The following is a 23,176-nucleotide window of genomic DNA, read 5'->3' on the forward strand; positions in this document are numbered from 1 at the left end:
TAATGTATTGCCGCTAGCGTCGGTCGTCGGACACTCGAACGCCGCTATTGACGCACTCCCGACCCGCCGGCGATCGAGCGAAATCTTCCCTGAGGACAAATCGATGGGAATGATCGATTTCGGACGGAAATCGATTGTTCGGTCAGCGTTTGCGCAACAATTTCACAGCAGATTCGATCACAGTGATCGAATCTGCTGTATATCGGCGGGAAATAGTATAAATGTATGGGCCCCTTAAGGCTATTTTTATATGAAGCAGGGAAAGTTATACTTATTCTAGCCACACCCTACGACTACACAATCCATACAAAGTTTCAACAATGACATTAATGGGCATGATTCACAAAGCTTTTTCACCTGTTTTCCTCTGTTTTCACTTTATCTCGGTTACTTTTTTAAGCTCCCAAAGAGCAAAAATATAATATAATTAATATAAGATAAGTAATATTGAAATGAAGTTAATCAGGAACAACTTGCTTTGAGTGATTACTTTGCTTGTAAGTGCGCTGAAAGGTTATTTTTTATCAATTAGGTGATAATTAAATCATTTCTGAGAACTTTTGTGAACAGAGCCCATTATGTTGGGGCTTCTGACTGGCTTTGTTGGCTTTTTAAAGAGAGTCTCTGCGCCATCACAGAAGCCATCCTCCTGTAGTCACTTCTAAGTGGGGGTGTGTGCTACTATCAGCCACCTACTCTTTTTCATTGGCAATTCTCTTACAGCCACTAACCTCCACTTTCCAGTCTGATAAACAAAGGAGAGCAATCAAGAATCATGCTTCCTGGATGTGCCCTTGAGGATTGTGTGGTATCAGCATTGTATGAAGCCCCAGCTCACTCACCCCACTGGACTGGAAGTACATGTTTAATGCCACCTTCACCCCACCCACCTTTCGCAATATTACTACCATTAACATGATTAATTTAGGAGCATGTCCCTCCTAAATGCAGCCTATTATGTTATCTTTTCAAAATGTATTTCTCACTTTGATCTAAGTTTTACTTTCCCTATCAAGGATCCTTACCATATCCCCCTTTCTTCTTTCTTTCTTTATTATTATTATCATCAATAAACGTTATTTATAAAGTGCTTACATATTAGGTAGTGCTGTACACAAGATGGGGGAGACATGAGAACATTAAACAACATTACACAGGGACTTTACAGCTTTAGACAATGGTACACAAAATAGGGATGTAACCGTGAACAATGACACAGATTGCAACGTAGGGATAAATATAGCAGATGAGTCCGACATGGGGGTGAGGGACACATAAGGGGGATGGGGTGCATGTCCAAGGGAGGGGGTTGGAGCTATGAACATGGCGGGTAAGCCATGGTGAACAGATGGCTCTTTGAGGCTTGCTTCAATTAGTTGTTTCTGGAGGAGAGTCTGATGGGGGGAGGAGAGTTCTATAGAGGGTCTGCTCTGGAGCCACGCGAGAGTGCAAGTCATGTGCGGGGTGGACATCCGCAGGGTGTGGGAGGAGCAGAGAGAGCTCCAACACTATTATTTACCCGTTATTATTTTATTAAACAACCCTTTTTCAGGGCATGAGTACACCACAGCATCCCAGAATGACACCTGTTTCCTGTTATATGCAAAACAAAACGAGTTTCCGGTTTAATGTACCTGTTTTCTCAACTCCCATTACAATGTTAGCTAAATATGCAAAACTTGGCATAATAAATAAGAGAAATGTGGCATAAGTGCCCACTTGCTCATGTTGGCTGCAGCCAGAAAGATTTACCATCACTAGTTCTACCTTCTGGTGGTTATATATGTTACAGCCAGAACCCGAAGTTTGGCCACTTCTAGTTCTGGCCGGCCACTTTGGGTTCTGGCCGGCCAATGCGCGAAGTGGCCGCTGCGCTGCGGCCAATGTTAGAAATGGATTGATTCCTCTGAGGTTAATGTATCTTCTGCGCCGCAGCGCAGCGGCCAAACGTATAACAACTTCGTTAATTTATTGCAATTCAGCCGGCGGCAATGTAACAATTCAAGCCGCCGGCTTTTTTTTTCTGCCTCTCTCTCTCCTCTTATGGGCAGCCGGCGGGGACACGCGTGTCCCCGAGAGTCGTTTGTGGCGCCAGGGCAGCAGAGCGGGGAGGCTGCAGACATCGCTTCTGCCAGCACCCGCTCTGCAAGAACGGCAGGATAACCCTGCCGCGACGAACGACTCCGGAGGGGGGACACGCGTGTCCCCGCCGGCTGCCCATAGAAGAGCGAGAGAGGCGGGGGGAAGGAGGAGAGAGAGGCGGGGGGGGGGGGGGAGAAGGGGAGAGGCAGAGAAAAAGCCGGCGGCTTGAATTGTTACATTGCCGCCGGCTGAATTGCAATAAATTAACGAAGTTGTTATACGTTTGGCCGCTGCGCTGCGGCGCAGAAGATACATTAACCTCAGAGGAATCAATCCATTTCTAACATTGGCCGCAGCGCAGCGGCCACTTCGCGCATTGGCCGGCCAGAACCCAAAGTGGCCGGCCAGAACTAGAAGTGGCCAAACTTCGGGTTCTGGCCGTAACATATATAACAAGTGCAAATAACCAGGACATAGTAAATGTTTTTATGAATTAGAGTATAAGTAATATTTAACTTATATGCACTGTTAGCTATTTACAGATCAAACATCTTGGGATGCAGTTAGTATTAAGTATTAGCAAGACAAGTACAAGCCTTACTAAATAAATAGGCTATTGTTATGACTGTCATGCTAATTGCCAGTATATGATAATATTGCCTGCAATCACTAGAGCAGTTGCTGATGTCAGAGACCCCTTAGAATCTTTTGTTCTTTAGTAAAGATATTTTCATTATGAGTTTGGAGTCCCAAAGGAAATGAGTGTGATTACAAAAAGATTACATTCAACAGATTAATCATTCCAGTAGGTTTTGTGATTCCCATTCAGCGAACAGACCTGAGTTATGTAGGAGGAATTGTGTTACTTGAATGCATTCTTTAATCTGTTACTTGACTTGGTGTAAAAGAAAATTGCATTGAGGCAGGAAAAAAAGAGAAAATATTTGAGTCACGTTTCCACTAAGACGATGCAGAATTAAGGTCGTGCTAATGGCAGCTGCTGCTCCAAAGTGCTTATTGATGCAATGTAGATTACCTGACAACTAGCGGCACAGAAAGCACAACAGGTGCTGGATGAGCTGTGCCAGCAGGGTGTATGTGGGTGATGTCAGCACAAACACATGTTCACTAATAAGAACAGCACATTGCTTGAGGCTATCACAGATCCATTACAGAACATTCTAGCTGGGAATGCTTTACTAACAAAATGAAAGTGTGCCTAGAGTGGATGTACTGAACAAAGTTAACATTAGAATCTTTATGAGTTATGTATAGTAAGCCTGTCTCTTAAGCTGACCCTGAAGTCAAATTGGTCAAATTAAACTAAGCATAAACGACATCATCAGAGGTTTCCTGTAAAGAAAACTACATGTCTACATTGAACTGGGAGAGATGGGAGTAGAGTCCTGCACGAGTGTAATTTTTCAGACCCGCCCACTTGAGATTACTTTGTACATTGGTGCATATTGCAATAAGTCTATATGGAAACTACATCCAAAATGGATTTTAGATAAAGATATAGGAGAGGCAATTTCTTCAGCCATTCAAAACTATTGGGACATTAATGCAGGTACAGCTACTCCCCAAAACACATGGGATGCCTTTAAAGCCACTATTAGGGGGGAATACATTAATCGGATTTCAGCCTGTAGAAAAGAACATGACCTTACTTTAACGCAACTAGTCCAAAAGGAAGACCAAACTACTATGACATATGCAGCCACCCCTGATGATGAGTCCTACTCTAATATGATGCAAAGCAAGCGACTATTAACCACTTGCCGACCGCACACTCATAACGTGCGTCGGCAAAGTGGCAGCTGCAGGACCAGCGACGCAGTACTGCGTCGCCAGCTGCAGCCTAATTAATCAGGAAGCAGCCGCTCGTGCGAGCGGCTGCTTCCTGTCAAATCACGGCGGGGGGCTCCGTGAATAGCCTGCGGGCCGCCGATGGCGGCTCGCAGGCTAGATGTAAACACAAGCGGAAATAATCCGCTTTGTTTACATTTGTACGGCGCTGCTGCGCAGCAGCGCCGTAAGGCAGATCGGCGATCCCCGGCCAATCAGCGGCCGGGGATCGCCGCCATGTGACAGGGGACGTCCTGTCACTGGCTGCACAGGACGGATAGCCGTCCTGTGCAGCCCCGATCACCGGGGGGAGGCAGCAGGTAGGAGAGGGAGGGGGGAATTTCGCCGCGGAGGGGGGCTTTGAGGTGCCCCCCCCGCCACCCACAGCAGGCAGGAGAGATCAGACCCCCCCAGCACATCATCCCCATAGGGGGGAAAAAAGGGGGGCAATCTGATCTCCCTGCCTGCACCCTGATCTGTGCTGGGGGCTGTAGAGCCCACCCAGCACAGATCAATCAAACCAGCGCTGGTCCTTAAGGGGGGGTAAAGGGTGGGTCCTCAAGTGGTTAAACTTACACATGACAGATTTAACTAAAGCTTCCCTCACAGAGTGGCAGCAAGCTGTGTTTGAGAAGGGAGACAAAAATGGCAAATTATTAGCAAACATAGCCTGCAATCCCTCTGAGCAATCAAATATTCCAGAAATTAGGCTGGAGAACGGTGCCATAACATCTAATCCCTCTGAAATTCTGTTACAATTCCAGCATTACTACGAGAACCTCTATACCTCCAAATTCATAGGCGATAAAGTGCAACTTGCCAGTCTCCTTTCCCAGATAACGCTGCCAACTCTAGACATAGACTCATCCCAAGCAATAGATAAAGACATTACGGAGGAGGAAGTGGTGGATGCAGCCCTATCGTTCCCTTCCCAGAAATCCCCAGGCCCTGACGGGATACCAGTCGAATTCTATAAAAGGTATATAAGAATATTGGCACCACATCTAACCAAATTATATAATCATAGCTTGTCGGGCACCGGCCTACCAGGCTCCTTTTCCCAAGCACGTGTAATTTTAATACCTAAGCCGGAGAAAGACCCGCTGGAATGTAGCTCCTATCGCCCCATATCGTTACTAAACAATGACCAAAAAATACTTACCAAAATCTTATCCTCCAGAGTCAATAAATACATAACAGAAATCATAGATCCAGACCAAACAGGTTTCATGCCACAGAAAACAACAGATATTAATATAAGACGTATCTATACCCATATTCAAATGTCCTCTGATATAGTTACCCCGAGAGCAATTGCTTTTCTGGATATACAGAGGGCATTTTATTCGGTCGAATGGATATATCTTTGGGAAATTTTGGACAGGTTCGGCCCCAAATTTGTTTCCTGGCTCAAGTTAATATATAATAATCCCAAATCTAATATAAAAATCGGTCAGACGATATCTTCTGATATATTTTTATATAGAGGCACGAGGCAGGGGTGCCCTCTCTCTCCATCCCTCTTCGCGATAGCCATAGAATCGATTGCAGCGGCTTTACGCCAACACACACCTAAAGGGCTTTCTCGTGGGGGGGGGCTGGAGGAGAGGGTGTCCCTGTATGCCGATGACATGGTACTCTATCTAGAAGACCCTAGCAGCTCTATTAAAGGTGCACTTGATGTTTTTAATAACTACTCCCCTTTATCGGGATTACATGTTAAATGGTCTAAGTCTAAATTATTACCCCTTACTCAAAATGCACATATACAAACCCCAATTGACACCAAAATTAAATATCTAGGTATATGGATATCCCATGATTCGCTTGACTTTTATCAAGACAACCTCCTTCCTCTACTTCAGTATACCAAGCAAAAACTCGCTGGCTGGAAATGTCTTCCCCTCTCGCTAATAGGAAGGATCAACTTAATTAAGATGAAACTTTTGCCCAAATACACATACATATTCAGAAATTCCCCCATATGGATTCAAAAATTTTTTTTTACACAAATTAACTCTTTATTATGCAGCTTTATATGGAATAATAAAACCTTGCGCATCAGTCTTAGGAAGTTACAATGGCCATGGACCAAAGGTGGCTTGGCCTTTCCTAACTTGTACAAATATTTTATAGCTAGCCAACTTGTCACAGCTCATTGGTGGCTGGTCCAGGACCATTCTAACTGTTCCGTGATTCTGGAGGCGGTACACCTTGGCTCATTTGAAGCACTAGCACAGATTTTATACAGAGGACTAAAAGCACCGTATCCACTACTAATTAATATGAAAGTTGTCATCAGGGCCTGGAATGTAGTGCACTCCTGGTACAAAGCCCCATGTAACCGAGTTTCTCCTAACACACCTTTATGGAACAATCCAATTCTTATACAATTCTTTAAAATTCCTGACCCAATTATCTGGATAAAAAAAGGGGTCTTCCAACTGTCACACATTATTTCCAACAGTACCTTAACTGACTTTGACACTTTAAAAGAAAATTTCTTTTTAACTAACTCGCAATTCTTTAGATATATCCAAATAAGACACGCTTTTTGCACTCAATATAAAGACGGAATAGTCAGGTTACAAACTACTGAATTAGAAGACATCCTTAAAAAAGAAGACCTGAAAAAAGCTTTATTTGCCCTATACCAATACATTATTCTTCTTACAGAACCTCACTCATCGATATATAAACAGCCCTGGACTAACCTAATCCCTAGTATTGACGACGAAGACTGGGAGAATGCCCTTAAAAAACCTTTTGAATACTTAATTGCTACTAAAGACAAACTTATACAATTTAAAATACTACATAAAGCCTACATGACCCCAGTTAAATTAGCTAAATTTAATGCGGCTGACTCTGGTAACTGCTGGAGATGTGGGGATGCGTCAGCAGATTTTGACCACATTTTTTGGGTATGCCCTAGAATAGTCACACAATGGGTTGAAATATGCAAATACATTACACGTATAACCAAAATAAATGTACACCCAGAACCATTACATTGTCTCCTTGGTGAAGTAACAGCCTTGGCCCCAACTAGAGCCCAGAGATCCTTAGTTGGATTATTACTATATTATTATAGAAAATGCATACTACTACAATGGAAGCAACCGGACCCCCCGTCAGTTCCATACTGGAAAAACTTAATCAATTCCTCTCTACACTTATACAAAGCTGCTTACATTGCTAGGGGTTGTGCTTCCAAATTTCACAAGGTATGGGACATATGGGTCAAAAATCGGGACACGGCAGTTCCAGACTAAACTATATATATCAAAAAGAGGGTTAAAAGCTAAAGGATGATGATATTGCCTCTCTTACTAGAGAAATTACAGTAACTGTTGCGATATTGCGCTATACAATACAGAGTCTATTGGCATAACTAAACAGATGTCAACATAATTTGACCGTTGTACTAAATAAGTGAGTATGTGATTCTACTCAGTATAAATATCCGGGGAGATTGAACTAAAATAATATTAAGAGACATGGGAAGTTTCTCTGCTTATTCACCATGATATACAAGATGTAAACTCATTGCTATGTGTTGAATACCTCAATATATTATTATAAATGTAGAATGCTTTGAACATGGGTCTATGGATGCAAATCTTCTTCTTATGGATGTGTTTGTTGTTATCCCCAATCTGTGTTAGGGGATATGTTGTCTTCATTGTTTTTTCTTGATTCAAAATTCAATAAAAAGAATCTTTAAAAAAAATAAAAATTTCAGACCCGCACCTGCAGCCCGATTACATCAAAACGGGTACCTGAACCCGACCCGAATTTCGGGTAACCCGTGGGTACCTGACCTCATGCCCTGTGCAGGTCTAATTTTTGAGACCCGTAACCCGCTTTCTGGTGAATCTAGTACCCGCACCTGCAGACCCTCTCTCTGCACCCGACCTGCAAACCGATTAAAATCAAAATGGGTACTCGACCAGAATTTCGGGTAACCCGCAGGTACCCGACCCGATGCAGGCCTCTAGATGGAAGTGATTGATAACAACAGCAAAAAAGTTCTTTATGTCCAAATCCACAGTTGTGTGAAAGTAAATCATGTATCCACATTTCACACAAGGATTTTACATTTCACATGCCTTTTTCTGTATTCAAATTTGCACATTCTATGCATTTTTTTATGCAAATGTTTGCATGCGTCTAGCATAGTTGACAATCATTACATGGGAAACGGATGCATGGTGAAAAAAACTGCAGCAAGCTGTCCAATTTTCTTTGGGGGGATCGGAATGGACTACAAAAATACATTGAATAGAATCTATTCCATTGAAATTGCATTGCTTTGAGTACTAATCCAAATTTTCACAATGCAAATACTCAATGGAAATGGGCCTATAACAAATGACTCGACGTACAAATGAATTCTACTTACAAACTCTCAGAACAGGGCCTGTTTGTAAATAGGGAATAACCTGTATTTGCATATACCTAATAGTTACAGTAGATCAACATACTGAACAAAATCTCCAGAAGTACATACCTTTCCTACAAAAATCTTGGCATAATTTACATACTCTGTGTATAAAATGTATGAAAATTGGTTGCAGATTTATTAGTACTTTGCATCAATTCTCTAGACACTTTTTCGATGGTGCTGGACATATTCCACTCACCTAGAGGCCAAAGTAGGCAAGTGTTATAATTTAAGTAGGCCTCAGTTATTTGGACTGAGTTAGTCAAAAAGGCTTGATGAGCAGACCTGCCCTTTAAGGGGATTTTCTCTGAAGAGAGAAAATCTGCAGTTCTGTCAGCAGAACTAGAACATACCAAGAAGCTGTTCTGAACAAGGCCGCAGGTCTCCCTGACCTGGGCCTGGAACAATAAACATCAGTCATGTTTTGTAAATATTCACATTCCTGCATGTATGTCAAATGTCTCATCGATTATTAATCGAGTAGGCGGGTATGATGACACCATGAGTGGGTCCACCAATAGACTGATATAGGGGGTGGCGAAGATGATGTCATATTTAACTCTTTCCTAGCCGGTATTAAATCTGGAGCGAGCGATGGAGAACTCACTTCTGCTTCTTCCTTCTGCACTAGCTCGCAAGGCCGACTTGGACCTCTAAGCATGTTATTCCTTTATGTAAGCTGATATAATGTATGCTATGTACATAGGTAGTTTAGTGTAACGTAGGTAGGAAGAAGGTACCTGATAGACTTCAGTAGGGAGTCTAATCATGAGCTTATAATGCAACATGAAGATTTGCATAGCTAGGATATGATGACTGTATCTATCTGTCTTTCTGTGACTTGAATAAATAACGGAAACATTGGAGAAGCCTGAGAAAGTCTATATCCTGTTTGCTGTGTGGAGAGTCAAGTGATCTCACAGTCTGTGAGACGATGGTGTCGAAGCAAGGTGATAAGAACAGTTTATAACAGTGGTGCCTGAAATCCTTCCCTGCCTAGCTATACAGGCAGACAGGGGCCGGGGCCGAAGGAAAATGGTTTCAAGATATTCCACAGCAAAACAAGCGGAATAGACGGACACGGACTGTAAAGCTTATCAAGCTGAGACTGATAAGCTGGTGTGAGTAGTGTGTGGGAGCCGAGCACACACGGGCTACAATTCGAGAGAACCAGCGGCGACACTCGTGGATGTTAAACTTAGACTGAAAGTGCACATCAGTCCTAGCCTAAACCGGATCACAGGTGACTGGAAGGCTCCGAGGCCGGCTGGCAGCTGCCGCTGGAGATTGATCCGCTGAGCCAGTGTGGGTACACAGAGCTGACGCTCAGTAGTTCCAGGGATCCACTCAGTGTCGTGGAAAGTTGCCAAAGTCAGGCAAGTATGTTTTACGTTGTTGTGTTGCATTATCTTTATTGTATGAGAGGAGGTTAATGTGTTAATGTGTATATTCTGTGTTAATTGCAGAGTGGAGGCTGCGGGCTTCTCATCTCTCCTGTGCGTGAAGGGAGGGGTGAGGAGAGGTGCAGCTCCGATGTAAATACAGAACGTGTTTTCAGAGTTTATGCGCTTTTATTGTTTTTTAGGATTCGATGTTCTTGTGTGGCAGAGGTTTTGTTTTCTCTCTCTCTGGGTTTTGTTTTGTTTTTCTCTCCCTGTCCAAAGACTGGGCAGGATGATAGATAAGGGGGGGGGGGGTCCCCCGCGGCAGAGGGAAACCATCAGTGTTAGTGATGGATAGAGGGAGAGAGGAGGAAAGCGAGTGTCTTTCTGTTTGTGAGATGTTCTGCACGTTTCTCGCATTTCCAGTCGGTGCTGCTGCTAACATGTTTTTTCAATGTCTGTATTGTGTTGAAGTTCTAGCTGGGATGTTAACAGTTAAAACAGTTACAGTGGTTTGGAGTCGTATAGCTCGCTCGGGCGGTTCTTAGTTATGTCTGTGATAGAGTGAGAAAGATTCCTACGTCTCTGGGGATCCGTATGTCTGATTGCAGTTCGGATTACAGCTGAGACGTGAAGGAATGCTGAGGCTGATTTTTGTGCATTGTGGATAGATGCTGTGTGAGTTTTGTTCTCTCTCCTAGGTCTATAGGAACGAGAGGCTGCTATGGGAGCAGCCATCTTGGCTGGCAGTCCAGGACTCAAAATGGCGGCAGTGGAGAGAGCCCGCCCCCGTGAGTCATGGCCCCCACACGTCATGGCAGGGGGGAGGAGGGGCTGGGGGATCCACGTCACGTCAGGCTGTGCTCGCGGCTCCGGGCAGAGCAGCTGAAAGGGAGGGGGGGAGAAATACAGAGACATGCTACTGTGTGTCTCGGGTTTCAACGTATTTCCCCAGAGTTTTTCCCAGAGTCCATGGACAGGAATGCCAGAATAGGAAGTGTTTCCCAGCTCGGTGCAGGGACACACGGAGCAGTACAGATCGGAAATGGGTCTGTACTGTGTTGCTTATGGGATTATTCCTGTAAGTGAGGCACCTTAATGGGTGGTGCAGCATGAGTTCCCAATAGAAGGAAAGGGGGACAGCGCATCAAAGGGGGTGCCGGAGTTGGAAAAAAGGGAGTTGACCAATTCGGGTTTCTGTCGCCGCTTCTGCAGAGCGGTAACGTTTTTTCCGGTTTTGTCGTGAACAGGGCCAGAGCTGGACTGAGAGGTCTATGCTGGGCTGGAGCTGTTTTGTGTGCGTTTTTTTTCGTCCACTGATTGGTCAAATATGTTTTTTCCAGCTCCTATCAATTGTAGCACAAAGAACAAGGACTGACAACAGTTCATGGGGCAATTATACAGATGATAGAATTGCCGTTTACAGAGTGACAGTGTATCAGTACGGTGTTTGCCATGTGACTACCTACCAAGTGGGCATTCAGGGATCTGCATACAGGCATGTGACGCTGGTATGCTTAGCCCTGCACCCTGTGTAGTGTAAGTGTAAAGTGCTCCTTCCTACAGGGAGGCAGCCGTTTTTTTTGTGAAGTCTGGGGGTGGTGGCACGGCAAACATTGATCAGAGGGTACAACACACAGAACTTCTAGCAGAGCTGGTATCGCGATGAAGTTCTAGACAAGTAAATGCGATAATGAGTAAGAGCATTGCAGGCTCACCTGCAAAGCAGCATCAGGTGTGGCATCCGTAATCTGTGCATGCGACGGCCGCGCATGGACAGATAAGGGGGGATGTGGAGTGAGCTGCAATGGGGTGAGAGCTTCCAAAGGTGTAGCGAGCTTCCATAGGTGAAGTCCGCGGGAGCATATCTTAAACAGGTAAGTACTGAGGATAGTACTGAGGTAGGGGGGTGCAGTTTAACTCCAATCTACCAATAAGAGTAAACAGAGTTCATGAGAACCATAAAGCAACGAGATCAATTACGGTATATATTGATCAATTTAAAGTGTAAAGAGTACAAGCCGCAGGGCGAATCCCAAATCATTAATAAGAATTGATTTGTTTGTATTTCGATTTCAGGTGTTTGGCAATATGGATTTGAGACAGATGCAGTGCTGGCAGCAAAGATGGAGATGTCAGTCGGATAAGCGAAAGGTTCCAGATGCCGATCTAAGCTTGGAGGAACACGAGATTCCTGAAATCGGAAAGAGACTAAAACACAAGATTCCTGAAATCGGAAAGAGACTAAAACACGAGATTTCGGAGATCGGAAAAAGACTAAAAAAAACTGTCTGAGCAAAGCATAGTGCAAATTGCTAATGTTTTTCTTTCCCAAGGTGGTGCTTTTATAATGAGGAGTACCGTGCTGATGGTGATCCTAGGTTGCCATTTCGTCCTAGGAGAACGAAGAGAGGACATTCTCATGTATAATAAGGGGTTAATGAGAATGCAAGGCCCAAGCATGTTAATGTTGTGTGACAAAGGTACTGATCCTTTCACACCTCCCTCTGATTGGCACAGATGGACCAAGCAGGGATGGAGGGAAAGAGCACTTGTGCCAGGAGAAAACAAATTTCATGGCACAATGTGGGTGAAAGGTCTGAAGGGTCAAGTGTGCGGGCAGTGGGAATTTAATGGCAGTGTAAATCTGCTATTGAATGCCACACTCCCAGAATCGATGCACCGATCCAAAGGTTTGTTAAAAGGTACATTGCAGTACAATGGGTACATGCAAAAGGTGGAGTGTGTGATTCAGGGGTACCTTGTCTTGGTTATGCAGAGTGAGATGGTTCCAGATTGGAGAGGAACAAGCAGGAGGCGTCAATTCTCTTACCAGAGAGACGCAGGGGACAACATCACACTCTGGAGCTACCAACAGAGAGTGCCTCTGAAACAACTATACACACGTAAAGGCTGGAAAGCCAAGGGTGGGTGGTTCTCGAAACAAGAAGTAACAATCGAGATCAAGCCACATTTCCAGGTGACAAAGAGGGTGGGGAGAGCGGTCCCGGGGGAGGGAAAGCCCACACAGGGAACCCCATTCACACCACACGGGTCACAACAGGGGACGATATTACACAGTCCATATGCAGCAGCTTATCCTCATGATAGTTGGGTAAGTGATGAGGTACTCTTAATCGAAAGATTGCAGAGAGTACAGTCTTCCCGACCTCAGGTACATATTGTGCCTCAGGACATAAGGGGGGAAGAGGTCCAATCAGGACAGCTGGGGACATATTTTGTCAGCGAGAGATTGGACAAGGGGAGGTATATTAATTTTTCTGGAGAAGGATCTTTTGCATGGCAGCTTCGAGATGTTTGGGTGAACAAATGGAAACAGTGCAACATTCCTTTAGGCACCGCTACTTCCTTAGTTCCCACCTCAACCCGTGTCTTACACCAGGACCTGAGAGGTCAACCTTTTTTGGTGCTAGACGGGGAGGTGAAGCAAGTAGAGTTGTCCTCATGTGGGCAATTCTTGCAGAAGTATCTGCGTTGGCCGGGGCAAGCCAAATTTAGTGAAGAAGCCTGCAGGCTCAATAACGCAGAATGCGAGGCTACCATTCAAAAGATCCACCCTGAAGCCAAACCAATAGTTCCGGTGGCTGAGGGAAAGGTTTGGTTTTTTAACATAAGGTCTAGTGATACATTCAAGGTATATTCTCATAATTGTTCCGATAAGGGGGAGTTTCCAAGGGGAACACATTGTGTGAGTGGAGATCCCATATGGATCCTGTCATCCAGGTTTGATGACGTTGTTTCTCAGATTGTTAAGAGAACTCTAAAGGTCAAAGTTTCACGGGTAGTTCCCGTCCTGAAAGAGAACCCGACATGGGACAAAGGGGAACAGGGTTTGATCCAAGACGACCACATTTTGTTAAAGGTTAAACAAACAGTACACTAAGTTAGAGGTAAGATTTCACCATGATACAGGTGATCTTAACGAGGTAGAACACAAAAATGAGCAGGTGAGTTCCAGTCTGCCCTGGTGGACAAAGGTTCCGGTGATGTTCCAGGGACACTCGGACGGGGCATCTGCAGTTCCAAAGTTCTTTCTACACCCACTGGTCGTCTGGATGGGGATGACAACTTTAGGCATCATTATCCAGGTGAGGTTGCGGGTTAAAATTACGTAAAATAAATTAACCTGGTCCAGAGATTGGTGCCTCATAAACAATCTCCGGAACCAATAGTTTAAATTAAGGGATATACAGGGTTACGGGTATAGGTTTAGTAGTACCTAGGAGCTGATTGTATAAAGGCGCTCTTTTAGAAGGCACCTGGCACTGCTCCGTTTTGTAACAACCAAACGAGTTTCACTTTTCTGTGGTCATGCAAGTTTGTGAGTGATACGCAAGTGACGCAAATGCTGAGCATGTGGTATTGAGGGACTTAGAAGTAGGGCTTCCCCAGAGAGCCTGGTTACAGGAAGACCAAGAGGTCTTGCTCTCTCTCTTCCAGGGGTAACCACCGAGAGCAGAGAAGTTGTGTGAGCACGAACATCGAAAAGTGAAACATAAACGAAAGAAACCAGGTACTGGGAGGTTCAGACGCTGGGATCTGCGGGTCAAGCCGTTTTAGGGGGGATTGTTATAATTTAAGTAGGCCTCAGTTATTTGGACTGAGTTAGTCAAAAAGGCTTGATGAGCAGACCTGCCCTTTAAGGGGATTTTCTCTGAAGAGAGAAAATCTGCAGTTCTGTCAGCAGAACTAGAACATACCAAGAAGCTGTTCTGAACAAGGCCGCAGGTCTCCCTGACCTGGGCCTGGAACAATAAACATCAGTCATGTTTTGTAAATATTCACATTCCTGCATGTATGTCAAATGTCTCATCGATTATTAATCGAGTAGGCGGGTATGATGACACCATGAGTGGGTCCACCAATAGACTGATATAGGGGGTGGCGAAGATGATGTCATATTTAACTCTTTCCTAGCCGGTATTAAATCTGGAGCGAGCGATGGAGAACTCACTTCTGCTTCTTCCTTCTGCACTAGCTCGCAAGGCCGACTTGGACCTCTAAGCATGTTATTCCTATATGTAAGCTGATATAATGTATGCTATGTACATAGGTAGTTTAGTGTAACGTAGGTAGGAAGAAGGTACCTGATAGACTTCAGTAGGGAGTCTAATCATGAGCTTATAATGCAACATGAAGATTTGCATAGCTAGGATATGATGACTGTATCTATCTGTCTTTCTGTGACTTGAATAAATAACGGAAACATTGGAGAAGCCTGAGAAAGTCTATATCCTGTTTGCTGTGTGGAGAGTCAAGTGATCTCACAGTCTGTGAGACGATGGTGTCGAAGCAAGGTGATAAGAACAGTTTATAACAGCAAGAAGTATAGAAAACCAATTGGAAATCTGAGGAACTGGTGCTCACGAGTGTGATCATTAGCAGGTAAAGCACTTTTTATTGACATGAAAAAGTGGGCCAAAACCTGTGAAATGCAGTGTCTTATGTGCACAAATAAATACCCTTTCAATTAAACTTGGTTTGTCCTTCTAAGAAGATAAGACTATATATTGCTTACCTATATAATAGTTCATAGTTGATAGTTATTCTTAAGAGTCGAGGAGTCGGGGCAATTTTTGGGTACCTGGAGTCAGAGTTTGGAGAAAATGCACCGACCCTGACTCCTAATGAATTTAAACTGTAATTAAAATAGAAAATATGATAAAATGTTCTATTTCTCAGATAATAGTCATCATGAATTATTTATATATACAGTAATAGCTGTGCTTAGTCCACAAAAATGAAATAAACCAATCAAAAAATAGTTACTTGTGCTGCTTCAATAAAGTAGACCCCGTATTTTTAAAGTCAGATATACATATCTGATTGTGACTGTACAGTATATATGATGTGTACACAGGAATCTTATACATATATATGTAAAATATATATATATATACACTAAATAACATCTATGCTGTAAGAATAAAGCCTGATGTGTAGCTGTGTCACTAATAGAGATGGTCAATGAGATGGAAATAACTCTGCGTTGATGCTGGTTTATGCAAATGTATGCACTCCCTTTGCTCATGAAATCAAATCATTCGATATGTTGGTAAAATTTGGTTTGGTGACTACAAATTAAAGAGTACCTGAGACGAATAAAAAGAAACGGTTTTTTTACATACCTGGGGCATCCTTCAGCCCCCTTAAGGCTAATCCAGTCGCTGTCCTCCTCCGCCACCTGGATCTTCTGCTATGAGTCCCGGTAATTAAGCCAGTCAGATCTGATAGCTGAGTGCAAGCACTTGGTGGCTGATTAAAGCCTTGTGCACATGCTAGATGGTTCTATGGTAAGGTGGCCTTTCAGGGCCATCTCTGCCAAGAATCCTACATATGTTCAGCTTTCCTGATGTGTTGCCAAGAGATCCTGAGTGCTAGAACGTCTCAGCTGGGAGCATTGTTCTCCTCCTCATCCCTCCCACTGTAAGCTGCTCCATCATGCTGTTGTCCCACCTCTGCATCTGTAGAGCACTTGAACCTGAAGGGTCACCGATCCCTGAGGGTGACAGTATTCCTGCACATGTAAGCACCTTAATAGTTAAGGCTGTTCACACTTAAGGAAAAGTCTGTAAGGCCCATTAATTCAATTACATATGGAGCAAATTGGAGACAAGAAAAGATGGTCCACAAGATCCAAATATAATACTTCAGTTAAAAACAAATAAAGCTCTATATTCACTTATACATTGATTGATTATGCGTGTCCTGCTTGACCTGTACTGAGGGTAATTTAAAGCAGATTATATCTGAAACAGGCTAATCAGCCACAATAGCAGCTAGTATGTGCATATATCAAACTTGGGGAATGGAACACCAAAGAGGATTTTGCAGTGTCTACCTTTATTTTCTTTATTAAAATACAGTAGCTATTCAAATGATCTGTAATGAGATCAGCAAACAGTGAAAATTATAAAAAAAAAGACTGAATACGAATGAGAACTGCCCTTTATGAATGCAGTAACTGGCACTTTGTATGGCTAAGAAGTCTTAATGGTGATCAAGCTCAAATCTCCAGTTTGTCCAGGGATGCTACTATGAATGTGGCAGAGTTTGTTATGGTCGTTTGGCTGCTTTTCTCCTTGAAGAGAAGTCCCGAACACAGATGCTGGATGTGGCCACTGTTGATTGCTCTGGAGAGACCATGTGATAAAAGTTGGGTAAACGAATGTCAAATCGAAACCCGCGCTCCGCAAACACCTTTTCATTTAATGCGTAAAGTTTATCTGCAATATCTCTTTTAATCAACACTGAAAAGAGTCTTGAGATGAAACGGTGCTTGGCAAATAATAAGTAGAGTTTTTTTCTTCTCCACGTAATATATCGGCACTTTGTTTCTGCAGTAAGGGTTACCTAGAAGACAGTATGAAATGTGGCATTAGAAATATCACACTAAAATACATATATGTAACTTTCATTCACCTTTTCACTGTCCAGTGCTTTTTTCTCAAACCTGTTCACATTTACCAGATCTCTTAAAAAATCAGAGGTGGTGTTTGCAGGTGATCACTGTCACATATCCATAATGAATATGTATGGGTAGAGGCCATGCAAATTATTGCTGTAGGTCCCTATAAGCCAGGTGTATTTGCAAAACAGATGGATTATAGCAGATCTAAAACTTTTCATTTTAGTCAAAAGGATCCTAAAATATGTATTGCAAAGTATAGCACTGTCATCTTAAAACAGGAGGCATGTGTAGGAAAATAGCTGCTATTTTCAGAAGGTAATACTGCACTTCACAGTTTGCTTTGGCTGGAGATATACATCCAACCAAAGCTACATTCTTGTTTCCCAAATATGGATTTATCTTATATCTGTAGACTGAAGCTATGGCTGCCTCAGTACAGCTCAGATAACATAATCAGTAATAGACTAGATGGTTGTCGTCCGACTGGGATCGGGATCAGACCCCTCAGGCCACATTCAATTGGCAGAGGCAGTACAGATGTATAGTTAGCCTGAAGACTAAGGACGCCTTCTGTTGCAATGTTGAGGGCAGAGGGCCAACAGACTAGCACAGATGTGATGTCACATGGTGGGCAGGGCGAGTGGGAAGACTGTCGCTCCGACAAACTGCTCTGCCTGGCGGATTGCTTGCCAGGCGGTGGTTAGGGCTGCTTTTCACACACCAGATTACAATCTGCCTGGAAACTTAAGAGCTGGTTCATATTGAGTGCTAAAACGTGCAGTAACAATGTATCACTATGGGGCCATTCTGACTGCAGGGTTTGTGATTTGTATAAATCACAAACGTGCTGTGTGCAGCATGTCAGCCCAATCACAAGGTTTGCAAGGAAGTTAGGTTTTGCAATCTGAGTGTGAACCAGCCCTAAAGAACTTAGCTTCTTCACCAGAGGGAACGCTTGTCCTTTCCTGGGGCAGTCTTTATTAGAGTCCGTTGCATTACAGTTTTTGATGGTTTTGATTCAAAGATCTTGTCTTGACATTTTCGTTACTGACATAAAATAATAATGGACTGCCATTTCTCCTGACTTACGGTAGTTGAGTGATTCATGCTATAATATGTAGTAGAACAGTAGTTGACTAGGTCTATTCACAGCACTGAACTTTGCACAACACAATTAATAGTCTCAAATGCACCGAGGCCAGGAACACACTAGGCAGAAAGCTAGCATTGCAGGAAACAATAGAGTTTTTGCTGCTAATAAAAATCTATGGGCTGCATGTAAAACTGCAGTTATGTGCATTTTACATTGAGTGTTTTTGAAAATGCACAACTAGCTGCATAGTTTTCAAAAAACATTTAAAAAACGCAGGCTAATGCATTTTTACCTGCATTTTTTTTTTTTTTTTTACTATGTTACTGTATTTACCCCATTGATTCGGATTTATTAAATTAATACAAAATGCAAACACAAAACACACAAAAAAATGAATAGTAAACTGCATACCATAAATGCAAAAAATTTTTAAAACCGCACAGTGCAGAAAATGCATGTTTTTTTGCACTGTCAGCTTCAGAAAGCAAGAAAACCTACGCATGAACTCTTGACAAGGCATATACGATAAATGAAAGCCATTCTAGATATCTCCCTCATGAATATGACTGAGTGTCCCATGTAGTACCCTTTCTTAATGATGAGTTTCACAAATCCCTCCAGCATTAACAGCAAAGCTGCAACTTTTGGAATATAGACCTACCACAGAGCTGTAAGTCTATAAAATGAATGTTTCATTTTTTAGCCATTAATAGAGTTTATTTTGATTGTTACTATACATTGTGTTCACTAAACAACTGACAAATGAAATTGCTTTTAACCACTAGCCACGTTTGTGGGAGTATATCTATGCCTTGCAGGAAGACTGTTCCCGTTTCAGGGGTTTAGATATTTGTCTTGAGCTTGGAATGCGCAGCGCACACGTATGTGCACCCCCGCGACCGCTCCCGTGACAGAGTTGTAGTTTGGTAATCAGTGAATAAATACACCTTTATTTCCAAATAAAATATTGTCGCCATACATCGTACTAGGGACATATTTTAAACATTGTAATAACCGGGACAAATGGGCAAATAACGTGTGGGTTTTATTCACATTACCATGTTTTATTTTAAAACTATAATGTCCAAAAACTGAGAAATAATGATTTTTCTCAATTTTTTTTCTTACTATACCTGTTAAAATGCATTTAGAACAAAATAATTCTTTGCAAAATGTACCACCCAAAGAAAGCCTAATTGTTGGCAAAAAAAACAGGATATAGATAATTTTAATGTGATAAGTAGTGATAAAATTATTGGTGAACGAAAGGGAGGAGAGCTGAAAGATGAAAATGAAAAGTGGTTAAAGTACACATGAAGCTAAATTTTAAAATTAAACATACGAGAATTGAAAAAGGAACGCCAGTGACATATAGTAGAAGCTAGTAAATTATTCAGGATACTCACTATTATGTTAATTATCTTGGTTTCAGCATCAGAAACACTTCCTATATCAATATATTGGTATGTAGCTCTGCCCTCCCAGCCCAGTGATATCACAGCCTAGGCCAGTGTTTCTCAAACCTGTTCTCGTGATTCCCCAAACAATGCATGTTTTGCAGGCAACCTCACCTAAGCACAGGTGGTGTAATTAGTGTCTCAGCTATATGGATTTCATGTAGCTGAGACACTGATTACCCCACCTGTGCATAGGTGAGGTTGCCTGCAAAACATGAACCATTGGGGAGTCATAAGTACAGGTTTGAGAAACAATGGCCTAGGCTGTTTAGCTATGTGAAATTATTCTCCCAAAGCATTCTTGGAGACCGGATATTATTTCTAATGTCTTCAGGACAGGAGCAAATAATCATTCCACAAAGCTGCACCTGACAGCAGTAAAAATGTTGCCAACTGTGATCAATTTTAGAATGTAAATGAGGGTGACAAAAGATTTTGCAATGGGTGGATACTAACTAAATAATTTATAAAGTAACATTGTGAAAATAAGTAATTTTATTCATCACTTTATTTTCAGCACAGTTCCTCTTTAAATGCCTCATGTGCTAAAGCACATGAATCTGAATGTCTTCATGCTGCTCGTTGTCTTCAAGGTCCCTCCCATTAGCCAACCTATTATTATTCGATTGGCTTGTCAGTTGAATACTCTTCAGGAAGCGCCCATGGCCGTGCACAAGCACTTTTGAACTGAGCATGTGCGTGTTCTGAAGTGTGCATGCCCAGTAAAAGAAAGCACTTCTGCACGGTCTAGAGCTCACACATGTTCAGTTCAGAAGTCGCTTGTTCACCACTTGCTGAACTTTCGGAAGGCTGTGGAGGAAATAGGTTGTGTAACCCAGAAGACAATGAGCAGCATGAAGATGAAGTTTTGTCACACTTCAGGTGTGTTTTAAGTGTAAACTTGGCCAATAAAAATTGTTTCCAATATCAGATTAGCCTCTTCATCCCCATGGCTATTTCATATCTTTATGACTAAAATAAATGTTGCAACTTGGAGCACCTTGATTCAGCTTAACTTCTTACGTGCTTGAACCCAAAAATTATTCAATTCCTGTTTTTTTTCCATAACGCATTCTTAAAATAAACATTTTAATCAAAACAGAATATGTAGAAAATACACTTTTATTCTCCATTTATCAAAGAAAGTTTTGCAGCCATATTTGTTGCCCTGGATACCTCTAGAGGCAGCCTAACCATATTCTCATGTTTGTCCTAATTGCTGGCATATCAGGAGTGTACGTTTATTATATTGTCTCAAAATAAGCATCAGTATATCTCCCTCCATACACAAATGTATTTGGGCAAGTAAGTAAAGCCCTATAAATTTGGCTAAGTGTGCTTCATTTACATTGAAGGCATCCAAATGAATTCAGCTATAAATTGATTCAATAAATTTACCGTCTATTTTTACTGTAAGATTGTACTTTATTTTTATCTAACTTTATTTATGTATTCAAATATGCTTTTCTTGTGTTTTGTTATTTTTTATTTTTAGTTTTATTTATTATTACAGGCATTCACAGAGTTTAATTTGTCCACCTCTGCTCAAAGAGATAGATGCAGTGACAAGGCACTGCCACTAATCACAGCACTACAACACAATGTACCGCTGCCAGAAGAAGCTCCATGGCTCTCATATATATTTATAGCTCTTCAGCATTGTGTCATTTCAATGCCAAATTGTCCCCCGAGAACTGGCCAGCTGGAATGTGGTGTGAAGTCACACGATGTTAATGAGAAACTCAGACCAAGAGGAAGGCAGTGGACACCTAGTGCATGCAGCAGGACAGACCCAAAGGTGGAAGAGGTAAGCCCCTTCACAGCCACCATGCTGATCTGTGGGTCTGGATGAGCAGAGATAGCCAGGGGGGCATGGGAACGGGGCCCTGGTGGAGGTGGAAGGACGACATTCCATGCCGATCCTCCCTGCCAAGTCCCCTTACATTTGCGAAGGGGGCTGCTGCTCCGCAGTTACGCCACTGGTCACAGTAAAAACAGTGCTGAGATCATAAACACGTGCTTCAGACAAGAAACATATAGTGTGTAAGCAACTTTACACCCATTGGGCTTGATCTAATCAGAGAAGTAGCTAAAGGGGTGGGGTGGGGTAGGGGGGGGGGGGGCAAGGGGAGCATCTGTCCCCGGGTGCAGCATCTGGGGGGTGCAGTTACGGGTTTTACTTTCCCTGATGCGTCCCCATCAAAGAGTCTATGAAAGATGGTGGAAGGATCCAATCTTCTCCCCCGCTTCCTCCTGCTCTCTGTTTTGTTTTATCTTATCTCCCTGCTGTAAGTGCTTGCCATGTTTGCATCAGCAAAGTAGATCATGTGTATTTCTGCGTATCTCCCAAATTTCTCATGCCTGGTACACACAATGCAATTTCCTGCCAGGTGTGGATGGGTCAAATTGATCATTTCCAGCATGTCCCATCTGCTACTGATGGAGAACAGGATCGATTTTGTGCAGTGCTGATCTGAAAATCGATCCTGTTCTTAATCAAATGCAGATCGGACATGCAGGAAATTATTCTAAAACTCAAACATCTCTGGGAAAGCATGATGGACCCCTTTATGGATCCACACCTTGTCACAAGGGGGGCAAAAATTGACTTTGTCCCCAGGTGCTGAAAACCCTAGCTACGCCTCTGGATCCAATTCACTTTTTCTCCAAAGTTTTCTCCTAGGAGATTTTTATAATCTTCTGTTTAAAATGACTTTTGCACTCTGCATTAGTATTTTTTTGTTTTCTGGTAGCTTAACCACTTCTCTCCCCCAGGACGAGTATCTACATCCCTGCAAAACACCACTTTACCTCGCAGGGATGTAGATACTTGTCCCTTGCCGCCGCACACTCCCGCGCTCGTTCTAAGTCCCCGTGTTAATGAGATGCCTGCGTTCATTGAAACTTCTGAAGTAACACAGCCATGCATTACTTCCTATTCACGTACTTATAGTATGCTAATAGGAAATAATGTGCAAGAATATCTTGTGGCCAAATAGTAAAATTACACCTACATACATTTATTTTTATAAAAAAGACCCACACTTACATTTAAGATTAACTCCTTCACTGCCACATTCTCCCATAGTACCCAAATAAATGTATGCATTAAAAAAATCACAATGAAAAACAAAATACTTAATAGTTACCTTAGGGACTGAACGTTTTTAACATGTATGTCAATAAGGTTTATTATTGTTATTTTTTTAATTATGGACTTGTAATTAGTGATGAATGCAAGACTGAAAACATGCACCTTTATTTCCAAATAAAATATTGGCGCCATACTTTGTACTAGGGAAATATTTTAAATGTTGCAATAACCGGGACAAATCGGTAAATACAATTTTTTCCCATTTTTTTCTTATTATTCCCATTAAAATGCAGTTAGAATAAAATAATTCTTAGCAAAAAGTTCCACCCAAAGAAAGCCTA

At 42.5% G+C, this 23,176-nt stretch overlaps 1 protein-coding gene and 1 long non-coding RNA gene across 6 annotated transcripts in view; one reads left to right on the forward strand and one right to left on the reverse strand.

Moving 5' to 3' along the window:
• The window catches only part of LOC137503768 (uncharacterized), a 67,916-nt gene that overhangs the window by 4,313 nt on the left and 40,427 nt on the right, over window positions 1-23,176 (forward strand). The window contains exon 2 of one of the 2 annotated variants that reach the window (XR_011019326.1): window positions 21,237-21,548. This is a non-coding gene — a long non-coding RNA (uncharacterized lncRNA). The remainder of the gene's footprint in view (window positions 1-21,236; window positions 21,549-23,176) is intronic. The other variant, XR_011019325.1, reaches the window with a different exon arrangement.
• The window catches only part of POPDC3 (popeye domain containing 3), a 99,755-nt gene continuing 93,185 nt past the window's right edge, over window positions 16,607-23,176 (reverse strand). For all 4 annotated transcript variants that reach the window (XM_068231235.1, XM_068231237.1, XM_068231233.1 and 1 more), the window contains one exon: window positions 16,607-17,133. In XM_068231235.1, coding sequence (XP_068087336.1) covers window positions 16,837-17,133 — 297 coding nt within the window. In that variant the 3' untranslated portion in view covers window positions 16,607-16,836. The remainder of the gene's footprint in view (window positions 17,134-23,176) is intronic.

Source organism: Hyperolius riggenbachi, chromosome 4 (assembly GCF_040937935.1).
Source record: "Hyperolius riggenbachi isolate aHypRig1 chromosome 4, aHypRig1.pri, whole genome shotgun sequence".
Classification (NCBI taxonomy): Eukaryota; Metazoa; Chordata; class Amphibia; order Anura; family Hyperoliidae; genus Hyperolius; species Hyperolius riggenbachi.